Here is a 12,782-nt window from a genome sequence, read left to right on the forward strand (position 1 = left end):
CAAGATAAAAAGGAAGAGAACTTAAATAAGTAACATCATAAACAAAAGAAGAGACATCAAAATGGATACCATACAAATACAAAAGTCCCTAAAAATATATATATTTATATTCCTAGAAACATATAACCCACTAAGATTGACTCATGAAGAAATAGGAAATCTGAATAGATTATTAGGAGATTGGATTAGTAATCAAAATCCTCCCAAATAAAGAGAAGCCTAGGACCAGACAACTTCTCTGGTGAATTTTAACAAACATTTAAAGAATTAATACTAATTCTTTTCAAACACTTCCAAAAACAGAAGAGGAGGAAAGGAGAGAACACTTCCAAACCAGTACTACCCTAATGACAAAACCAGAAAAGGGCACTGCAAGACATGAATACAGGCCAAGGGACACTCAATCGGTTAAGTGTCTGACTCTTGATCTCAGCTCAGGTCTTGATCTCAGGGTCGTGAGTTCAAGTACCACATTAAAAAAAAAATTTAGGCTAACCCTCTTGTACTTGTGATAAACGTAGATTCAAAGTCCTCAACTAAATACTAGCAAACAGAATTCAACAACACATTAAAATAATCAGGATTATACATCATGGTCAAGTGGGATTTATTGCAGAATGTTTCAAAATCTGCCACTCAATGTGATACACATTAACAAAATGAATGATAAAAATCATATGATCATCCTAATACAGAAAAGCATTTTACAAAATTCAAAATCCATTCATGATAAAAAAAAATCTCTCAACAAACTACATACGGAGGGAATGAACATTAATATACTAAAGGCTATATATAAGCCCACAGCTAATATCATACTGAATGGTGAAAAGCTTTCCAAGATAAGGAACGAGATAGATGCCCAATCTCACCACTTTTATTCAACATAGTACTGGAATTTGTTAATAAATTTCTATGCTCGTGGATTAAAAAAGAATTAATGTGGTTAAAATGTCCACACTCCCCAAAACCATCCACACATTTAATGCAATCCCTATCAAAATTCTAATACTTTTTATAGAAAAAGAACAAACTACCCTAAAATTTGTGCAGAATCACAAAACAGTCAAATAGGCAAAGCAAGCTTAAGAAAGAAGACTAAACCTTGGGGCACCATGCTTCCTGATATTAAACTATATTGCAAAGAGCTCTAATAATCAAAACAGTAAAATACTGGCATAAAAACACATATATTAAAAGAACAGAGAGGGCAGCCCAGGTGGCTCAGCGGTTTAGCGCTGCCTTCAGCCTGGGCGTGATCCTGGAGACCCAGGATTGAGTTCCATGTCGGGCTTCCCTGAATGGAGCTTGCTTCTCCCTCTGCCTGTGTCTCTACCTCTACCTCCCACCCCCCTCTGTCACTCATGAATAAATAAATAATTTTTTTTTTAAATAAAGGAACAGAGAGCCCAGAAATAAATTCATGCACATATGGTTAATTAATTTACAAAAGAGTAGCCAAGAATATTCAATGAAGAAAGGACAGTCATTTTAATAAATGGTGCTGGAAAAACTGGACAGCCACATGCAAAAGAATGAAACTGGACCACTATCTCACATTATATATAAAAATCAACTCAAAGTGAATTAAAGACTTGAATGTATGATCTGAAACCACAAAACTTCTAGAAGAAAACAGGTGGTAAGCTCCTGGACACTGGTCTTTGCAATGGTATTTTGGATTTGCTATCAAAGCAAAGACAACAAAAGCAAAAATAAACAAATGGGACTACATCAAACTGAAAAGCGTCTACACAACAAAGAAAACCACTGACAAAGTGAAGAGGCAACTTACTGAATGGGAGAAAATAAGTGCAAATCATATATCTGATCAGGAGTTAGTATCTAAAATCTATAAAGAACTTACAACTCAACAGCAAAACAAAATAACAATCTGATTTAAAAGTGAGCAGAGGATCCGAATAGACATTTTTCCAAAGATAACATACACATTTATGAAAAGGTCCTCAACATTACTAAGCATCAGGTAATGCAAATCAAAACCATAAGGAGATATACCTGTTAGAATGGCAAAAAGAAAATAAATAACACATGTTGGTGTTCTTTATGGAGAAAATGTAACCTTGTGCATTGTTGTTGGGAATGTAAATCAGTGTAGCTACTATGAAAAACAGTATAGAGGTTTCTCAAAAAACTGAAAATAGAACTACCATATGATCTAGCAATACCCATGTCTGGGTAGATATCCAAAGGAAATGAAATCACTATCTCAAAGAGATATGCTCCAAAACTTGCCCCACCCATGATCACTGAAGTATTATTTACAATAGCGAAGACATGGAAACAACTTGTTTAGTCTATTGACAAACCAATAAAGAAATGTGTTATATATGTGCACGTGCACACACTCGAATATTATTTACCCATAAAAATGAAGGAAATCATATAATTTGCAATAACATAGATGTACTCTGAGGGCCCTGTGCTAAGAGATGGAAGTCAGACAGTAAAAGACAAATACTGTATGATCTCATTTATATGTGTAATCTAAAAAAACAAAACAAAACAAACAAAAAAAAACGACTCACAGAAACAGAGAACAAATTGGTGGTAGACAGAGACTGGGGTGGGAGGTGAGTGGTGGGTGAAATGGGTACAGGTCAAAAGGCACAAACTACCAGTTAGAAGAAAAGTAATTTCTGGAGATGTAATGTATACTATGGTGACTATAGTTAAACAATACTATACTGATATTTGAAAAAGTTGTTAAGATAGTAAATCTTAAAAGTATTCATCACAAGAAAAAATAAAACCGTGAAGTGATGAATGCTAACTAAATTTACTATAGTAATCATTTTGCAATTTATACATATATCAAATCATGGTACACTTTAATAAAATGTTATATTTTAAATATATTTCAAAAAATAAAAAAGAAATGGTGGTAGCAATGTCTTCAAATATACTGTAAATATAAAGTATATACACATAAAAAGATTTTCCAAAATTACTCTCTTCATTAGATATTCAATAAAAATGGCATAATGGCATTTCTTCATATAAAAAGATTAGAATTTGGCTCTTACTAGAAGATTGATTTTGGTCCTCATAACTGAATAAGGTAGGAAGAAAACTGGTTTCTCCATCTTGAAAGTGAATGAACCAAGGCTTTGAAAGGCCAGGATTTATTCAAAATTCTGATACCAGTGCTCTTTGTACTATCATTTATAATGGAGTTAAGAGAATTTTCAATTTCCAACATCAGAAGCTAGAGAAGGCTAGTTTTTTTTGTAGGTAGAGGAGGGGATCTGGATTTAAAAATCCACATTAAAAAAAAATAAAAAATAAAAAAAAATAAAAAAAAATAAAAATCCACATTAAAAAAAAATCCACATTATATTGTATTATACAGTATATCATAGATAGTGTGTTATATACTATTACTCTATGATTCTAACATAATGAATTCTCTAATTCTAAAAATAAAAGTTATTGAAACCCTCCTCTACAAGGGGCTGATATAAATATTAAGATAATGATGCCTACCTGATATTATCATACTAAATTATACTATGTACTACTACATTAGACATACAGTTGACCTTGAATAACATGGTCATGACCTACACAAGTCCACTTATACACAGATTTTTTCTAATACAGTATACTATAAATTTATTTTCCCTTCCTTATGATTTTAATAATGTTTTCTCTAGCTTACTCTATTATAAGATTACAGTATATAATACATATGAATACAAAATATATGTTAATCAATTGTTTCTGTTATCAGTGAGTTCTGGTCAATAGGCTGTTGGTATGTTAAGTTTTAGCAGTCAAAAGTTTTACATGGATTTTCAAGCGCATGGGGGCCAGCGACCCTAACATCCATGTTGTTAGAAGGTCAATTATACATTAGACTATATAATAATATTAACTTATTACTACAATAATATATTACAATTTAATATACTATGACATACTATACTATCATCTTTCAAGTAGGTATTTGTTATCTTAGCACAGGTCTCAGGCTCTTGGAGGATTTCAGTAACATTTTTTAGAGTAAGAGGGAATTCAGTATGTTAGAGTACTGATTGTTTCTTCAAAAAATAGGAGGTTCTTTCACAATTATTTACCCTCAACCATATTTTTATAAAATATTTCTAACATATCGGAAAACCTTATAGAAGCTATGTCTTTGAGCTGGCTTGAGAAATGGAAAGAAAAAGATAAAAAACACCTCTAGTAAATTTTAATACATTTAATTTTTATGAAAAAATTATATTTAATCTCTTTAAATCAGGAGCAATTATTAAGCAAAATGTGAACTAAAAATTTTCTATGAACAGAAATCATGGACAAAAGTTTTCAAAATACTGCTATAAAAATCACACCCAACAACAGTTAGGTATATATTATGCCTTCTGTAATAAATATTCTCCAAATGTTTTCTAAAGATACCATTGATAATAAGGTCTTTGCAGAAACTGAAAATTTTGGTTTATTGAAAAGGAATTATAAAACTGTTCAAATGAATCAAAATAAATTTCTACTGCAGCACTATTAAAGATTCTGAATATTACTTTACTAAGAATTCCTCAATTTAGAAATTCATCAACTATGCCAAAAATTCACTCTGAGACAGTAGTTCCTCTCAAACTTACAGAAGCCTAGAATCTCAAACACAATCCAACTAGATTGTTCAATGCCACCTAAAAGGCAGCCAATTAATGTACTTTTGTGATCAATACTGAGTAGTGTAACTGGTAGTAGTAACTGAGGCAAAATAACTGCCCTAAATGTGACTGCAACCATTACCTAATCAAATGAACACTAGATTTTAAACACTCTTGACTATCTGAGCTGCTACATTAGTACACATTCCCATAAAAACCATTTTCAGTAATGGTTTAACTGTTTAAAGGCCATGATCTCAAACAGGGATGGTATGGGATATTTCTGAAAAGTACTGAGTACAAATGACGTAAAGCAATAAACTTGTCGAAAGGAAGTAGGTGGAGGCAAAACAAATTATTTCCTTGTATATAAAAGTAAAATATTGTGAGACACTCTGGAATTGTTAATAACCAAAATCAAATTGTTAAGGCTTGTAATTACTGATACTAAGCTGTTAACAATATGTAACATGCCAGTCTTAAAGACTGCCTAACTTTATATTATTTTAATTGGAGATATATTGTACATTAGGGTATATTAGGATAATATTCGGAATAAAATATTTTAATAAAGGTTATTTTTGACATTTAATATACTGAAGTATATTATAATAGAAGATCTTTTAGAAATTTAAAAGGTTTTACAAAGATTATGTGGGTTCTCCATATCCATCCCCTGCTTGAAGAGGAAGAAACAAGGTGATGGTAAGAAGACAGAAGATGATAGAAGCATCATGAGAGTAGAAGTGATACTGAACCAATCTATAATAGCTATAGAGCAAAATAAAGGGAAAGGGTAATTAGACATAAGTAAGAGTAAGTCTCCTTGGGATCTACCCAACAAAAAGTAGGTAGTTGACAGGGTAAAAAGAGTTATTACAAAGTTTAGGGAACAGAATGCTGAAAATTATGTAGCTCTTGAGCTAGGGTCTATTGGTGGGAACATAAAAGATGAATACACAATTTTAATCTGCACACAAAGCCTTTTCTGAAACATGATGGCAATAGAGTCATTCAACAGTTATTAAATAAGCTCTAATTATGTACTAGGTATTATGCTAGGTACGAGGGATATACACAGATCCCCACAGAAATCAATTAAAATATAACTATGCCATTTTACATATAATATGTTTACACAGATGACAAAAATAAGCAATACATATTAGGAGTCATAAATCTATATCCCTATCATTCTAAATTTATCGGCTTAAAGCATACTCAAGGAATTTTAAACTACCCTAAAGAATGAATATTTTAAATATGGACATCAGGTAAAATATTTAAAAAGATGGAATTTCATGGCTCTTCCAAAAAGGAAAATATACCAAAAACTTTGGCCACGGATCCCTGGGTGGTGCAGCAGTTTGGCGCCTGCCTTTGGCCCACGGCGCGATCCTGGAGACCCGGGATCGAATCCCACATCGGGCTCCCGGTGCATGGAGCCTGCTTCTCCCTCTGCCTATGTCTCTGCCTCTCTCTCTCTCTCTGTGACTATCTTAATTAATTAATTAATTAATTAAAAAAAACGTTGGCCTGAGAAATCAACCACAAAAGTATCACAACAACATTCAATCTAATTCCTTTACTCAGAAAAAAAAACCAATATGTCAGAATATGTGATTTTCTATAACTCTCCAAAAGAAAATTCCAAAGTAATGTGTATTACACAAAGGACCAATAATTCTCAACCGTGCTTCCCATTCATGTAATTTTAAAAATCCACTAGTGTGTAACTCTGCTATTGCTAACTTAGTAGCAGAGGTCTAAAACAAAACCAAAATTAGGATATTAAAAAGTAACAGATATGAATTCTAAGGTATAAATAAAACCAAATGATATCTACATGGGATCTTGAAATAAATCTAGGCATTAAAATAATATTTTTTGATGAAAAGGTCCACTTAAGTATAATTGCAGATTTAGCAATATAGGTGTGTATATATACGTACCTGCACATGTATACACACACACACACACCCTACTCTAACAGGCAGACACACCCAGAAAGCCTACTTAGTAACATGAACATATCAAGTATACACATTTGTGTTAAAGGTACATTTACGAGAAACATGGATTAGTATTAAGAAGTTTACATTCACAGGCAATGAAAAAACCATGGAAAGAGTACAGCAGTTACTATTAGGAGTACTGTGTTAGGAGCTATATTCATTTCTTGATGCTCAGTTGTAAAGATTCTTTGTTAGGACAGAGCTTAGAAAGCAAGGCTAGCATAAGCTGACAGAGGGCAGGGGAGAAAAAGATGGTCCAGATCAAGGGACAAGAGGGTACCACTTTCCATCTTTCCATCTAACTCTTCTAAAATTGTATACCTATACTCTTTAGTTTACACTGTATATAAGCCACTCCCAAACTTCCAGTAAAAAATTTTAAAAACAATCTTTATCTAAAAGAAAACAATTCTAGCGTTGGCCACTACATTCTAACAACTTCTTTTACATAAACAAGTAATTCTGAAGAGATACATTCAAGTTAATTAATAAAGACTAAAGTCTTAATTTTTTGTTAAGTCTGACAGCTATAATTTAAAATCTGAAAGTTTTACAAAAAAGTACAAATGTTAGTGACAAAGACAATCTTTTTTCATTTTTAAAACAAAACCAAATAGTGAAAAACTAAATATTTGATAAAGACCAAGTAATAATAAAAAAAGACGGATTATGACAAGTCACTTCTCTGAATACACAATTCTTAGTAAGTGACACTATGTTCTAATTGGGCTTTCTTATAGACAAGATACAACATTTTACAAAAATAATAACCATTACACCTTTTGGATCTCCTAATACACCACAGTACTATGTAATACAACTTTTTGTGATGATGCAAATGTTCTCTAGCTGTGTTAATAAGGGAGCCACTTGTCACATGTGGCTATTGAGGATATGAATTCTTAATTTTATTTAAACAAATTTCCATTTAAATAGCTAAAGAGGCTAGTGACTATCCTATGGAACAGCATAATTCAAGAGCTTATTTTTTTTTCAAGAGCTTATTTATAAGTAAATATAAATCTAAGTTATAAATAAATATAAATCTAAGTTCTTAATGAATCTCTTTCACAGAATGAGAACTTAAAAACCTCTATTGCTTTAAAATCGGTATCTTCATGTATTTATATCACATGGGCTACATAGGTCTTGGCACACACCATCATCAAATTTTATACATATATATATATGTAAATTATATATACGTGTGTATACATGTAGATACACTTAGATATTTTAAAAGCAATATACAAAGGAACACAAAACTAGATTTTCTGCAAACTGCCACTGTATTTTCAACACTTAAGACTTTCTTTTTCCTGAAATAATTCTACTCAAGTAACCAAAGAATTTAACTCAGCAACCATATAACAAAAACAAAAAAACCCAGCCCCAAACCTCACCAACTAGTGATTTAACCTGATTAAAGAGGTTGACTATTCCTTAAGACAAAAAGGGCAAAACTATGCATTTTTAAAATAAATTATCTGTAACTGACCACCTTTTTCACAAAAAGGGAAATAACCTTTCTATAATTTCTAAATTTTATAAATTTAAACTATGCATCAACAATTAACTCAGAGATAGGTATGTAAGAAAACAGCACTATGAGACACAATATTCTTAAGAGCTTATAACATTGATTTTTGTTTACGATATAGCTTTAGAGATGTTAGAAATTAAAATTCAATTTACTACCTCCTTGTAGAATGAAATATCTCTATAGTCTAAATAGCTTTTTAGAAAGTTGTTACATTTATCCATTCTAATCATTCATTTGATTAATGAGCAACTTTCAAAAATACCTGAAATAACTAAACAACAAAAGAACTTATCTCTGTGTACCAAAGTAAAAATCATGATTATAGTGAGTAGTTCAAGTAGGGGTAGAAGACAAAGAATTTTCAAACAACTTTTTATTTATATTGCTGAAAACAATTCACTGTTTTATATAAATGTTGTATTTTCCTGTAGCAGTGTTTTAACTTTTATAAATTTCAATTTTTTAAATCCTTAGTAACCCTAAAACTCAAATAAAAACTGATTAGAAGTATTCTTACCTTTATTTGACTTTGATGGTTTATTCTTGATAGGTTTAAGGGAACTTCTTGATTTATCTTCTCTATCTTTAATAAGTTTCTGAACATCATCCAAAGACAGTTTTTGTAGGACAACTACAGGCTTAGCTCCTTTATTTAGATCTTCAACTAATCCCATTTTTTCTACTTTGTCTTTCTGCTCTCCTTTCATTTCCATTTTCTTTGTCTCCTGAGTAATATTACCATCTTTATCCCTCTTGATTTTTGGAATGACAAAATTTTTCAATGCACCAGACCTGCCCCCCAACAAGTAACTTGGAAATTCTGCCTTATTGTCAGGATGCGTTTTATTACTGTCTACTTTACTCTTATTACCCTCTGTCCTTTTGTCATCTTTACTGTTTGGTGATTTAAAACCAGGCTTATCAGGTCTTGATTTATTTGAATCTCCTTGTTTAACACGAGGACTGTCAGGCCTTGATTTTTGCTCCCCAGAAGATGGTCTTTCCCTTGAGTCCCCTGATTCATGTCTATGTTTTCTTTCTAGTTTATCAGGTTTTGAACCATCAGATTTAATGCCATGTTCATTTCTATTAGAGGATCTCAATGTTTCTGGTCTTCGAACCCTAGACTGATCCCCCCGATGTCGCTCTGATTCACTCCTGTCATCTGATTTTTGTTTACTATCATGGTCGCGTCTTAATGACTCAGAAATAGATCGCCCATCAGGTCTCTGCTTTAAGGCTTCAGCTCGTTCTGATTTTAACCGAGGTGAATCAGATTTAATATCCTGTTTATGTTTAGACACTTCAGGTTTTTTCTCTGTTGATGGCTTTCCAGAATCCCTCCTATTTTCATGTCTATGTTTTGGTGTTTCAGGCCGACCTTCATTTTTTTGCTTTGGAGTTTCAGGTCGGCCCTCACCTTTCTGCTTTGGAGTTTCAGGTCGTCCATCACTCTTCTGTTTTGGGGTTTCAGGGCGCCCATCACTCTTTTGTTTTGGAGTTTCAGGTCGGCTTTCACCCTTTTGCTTTGGGGTTTCGGGTCTTGCCTTTGTTGTTTCTGATTTGCCATTATTTTGTTTGTTGTCATTTGGTTTTATGTCAGACAGTTTATTTTCATTCTGTTTAGGTTCGACTGTGGTGCTCTCATTTTGTTTGGATTCATTTGTTCTGCTCTCATTCTGTTTAGGTTCTTCTGTTTGTGTCTCAATTTTAGTTTCTAACTTACTTTCACTTGATTTTGTCTCCACCAATCTGTTTTCATTTGGTTTAGATTCTGCCAATCTACTTTCATTTTGTTTCGTTTCACTCTTTGAAAGCTCAGAATCAGACTTTTTTTTAGGAGTCTCAGGATGGTTTTCTGGTGTAGCTTTAAGATTTCCAATAATATCTTCCTGAAGAACAGAAATAGGTGCATCATTACATTGTTTGATTTCTTCAGGCTTTTTTATGGAGTCTGAATCCTGAGTTATAGAAGCCTGAGAGTCCACTCTTCCTGCCTGATGAAGATCAATGCTAACCATTAATGCTGGCCTTGACCCATTTCCCGTAGAACCCGTCTCCTGAGAAGCTGGTCTATTACCTCCTGTAGCACCCCCAGCCTCCTGTGGGTAAGAATCTTGTTTTCTTTTTTTCAAAGGCTTATCTGAAATTTAAAGATAAATATTCAGTATCAGTAATAGACATATATTCTTATTTTATTAAAAGCCATATGGACTTTGATATTTAATCCACAATGTTTTTTTAAAATGTGGTGAATGCAAATGTCAATATGCATGTATAAAATAGCAGGCATGAATCACATAATATTTTTAAACCAAGGTTTAAGGAAATATTCATGCTTGCTGTACCTCAATAAATACTAGCGACTATAGTAACAAGAATTTAACAGCATATATGTTGAGTATATAAATAAGCCCAAGAGTATAAAATAAATAGAACTTATCATACATTAAATACAAACATATATTTATGTTTGTATATGTAAATGATAAACCGAATTCTTCACATAAGAATAAGGTAACCAGTTATAAATCACATGTTCTCATTTAAGATCATTTTAACCATCAAACCAAAGACTAAGTGCACCACATCTGCTAAGATACAAAATAGGAAACATAAGCTTTTACAACATGTAAGACATATATGGAGAAGGATAAAACCCAAAAGAAAATAGAAATCACGCCACTGACAAAAGGTAAATGAGGAGACTAAGGGGAAAAAAAAACCCAGTTTAATAGTTTGTCATTAACCTCTGATCCTAGATTCAAATTCTTCAAGGTATCAACAGCACAAATGGAATTTAAAAGCTAATACACAATTAGAAGTATATTTAAAATAAGGAAACATCAATATTATAAGTATAAAAGTGAGATGCATATAAGGACTTTTTAGATAAATCCTGTCTTAAAAGCCACTTCTACTTAAGAGAAATGCTTTGGTTTTTCAATGCTATGTTCTAAAGATCTATATCTTGGCCTCAGTAAGAAATAATTTATGGTAAACTGAAATGTAAAGACAAAAATACACACAAACACAAATCTACCACCACAATAAAATGTCAAAGTATTTTTAAGTCATGTATTTCTGTGCATGATTCCACTTGACTCAAGAGGCTGCTAGGTCATTTTCTATAAATTGAATCTCTAGTTAGTTCTTGGGAATAGTTATATTATAGCTTAAAGTTCTGTCTGCTTTTAATATTTACTTGCTGAATTGCCTGGCTTTGTTTTGATGGGCATTTTAAATCATTTTCATAGGAGAATCTCTAGATTCCCTTATGAAATTCATTAATGTGATATATCATTTAAGAAAAACAAGGTTAAAAGTCAAAATGACCACTGAAAAATAACATCTTATTGTTAGAAAACCAAGTTAGAAAAAACAAAAACCCTTAATGGTAACTGCTTTTATACACCAAAGTTCCATCATTTTGTTTTAAAGTGAGAAGCAGCAGTCCATTCCAGCTTAAAATCTAGTAAAATCTTTTACTAAAATTTAACTCAAATATTTGCTAGTAATTTTTTGCAGACATAGGTCATTCTGGTTCTTAGTTATTCAGAAGTCAAGTTTACTGTCATATATGTTCCATTTGTAAAATACATGATATTAATAAAGTATCTTACCACCTACTTTTCCCAGTTAAAACTACCCTGGCAAGAACTTATATGAAACTTTCTGCCTCGATACTTAAGAAAGCACTCAGAATATTAATTATGTTTCCTTAATTTTATTTTGTAATGTTTTGCCACGCAAAATAATCTTCATATCTTGCCATAGGGCACACCAAATAATTATTATCTCATAAATGGGATGCTTTATCACCTTATACCCTTTAGACTTTAGGACTAGAATCTAGAAATTGAAATAGTATAATCTAGTTGAAGATTTTTATATTTTTCAATGAAACATGCTGTGAAAGTCATTAAAATGGTAACTTAAACACACTTAAAAACCATAATGACATCATAGATCTCAGGCAACTTGAAGATTTCTCTCAAGAAATCTGTGGCTCATTCTTTTATTAATATGAACAATCAGTCTTTCTTCTGAACATTAACATTAAAATATCTTGAAGGCTAAATTTTAAAGGATTACAAAATACCCAAGAGTTTATGTATCATTAACCTCATTTCAATTCTCGTTTATCATTAAAATGGAAATTTAGCATAGTTTAACTTCAAAAAAATTGTTATGTTTGATTTAGTTATTTTAAACTATAGATGCTATGATTATTTATAATAAAAATGTATGAAAGCATTTGCACATGAGTAATATATTAAGATTGGGAAAGATCTTGTAATTTTTTCCATTATGCACAATATATTGCTAAATACAAAATTTTATTTTTTCAACTATTGAAAAGTACGTCACCTCTTCTGTAAAACTGGGAAAAATTCCATTACTGCTGCAAGGATTCTTGAATATGTTAAGAGCACGCAGGTCTGATTCACTTGATCTGATTCAGTTCCACCATGAACTTATTCCTGTAAAGTGGCTCTGAATCTGCACATCACTTTTGTCTATCCACTTTTGTTATCAGTCTTCATTACATCATAACCTTCACCTAATGATGGAAGGCCATCT

The 12,782-nt window shown here is 31.9% G+C and overlaps 1 protein-coding gene across 5 annotated transcripts in view; it reads right to left on the reverse strand.

Annotated features, from left to right (window-relative positions):
* Positions 1-12,782, reverse strand: part of NIPBL (NIPBL cohesin loading factor) — a 197,467-nt gene that overhangs the window by 77,755 nt on the left and 106,930 nt on the right. For 4 of the 5 annotated variants that reach the window (XM_077896197.1, XM_077896199.1, XM_077896198.1 and 1 more), the window contains exon 10: positions 8,716-10,341. The exons of the other annotated variant lie outside the window; for it this stretch is intronic. In XM_077896197.1, coding sequence (XP_077752323.1) covers positions 8,716-10,341 — 1,626 coding nt within the window. The remainder of the gene's footprint in view (positions 1-8,715; positions 10,342-12,782) is intronic. 5 annotated transcript variants of the gene reach the window in all.

The sequence above is a fragment of the Canis aureus genome, chromosome 4 (assembly GCF_053574225.1).
Source record: "Canis aureus isolate CA01 chromosome 4, VMU_Caureus_v.1.0, whole genome shotgun sequence".
Taxonomy (NCBI): Eukaryota; Metazoa; Chordata; class Mammalia; order Carnivora; family Canidae; genus Canis; species Canis aureus.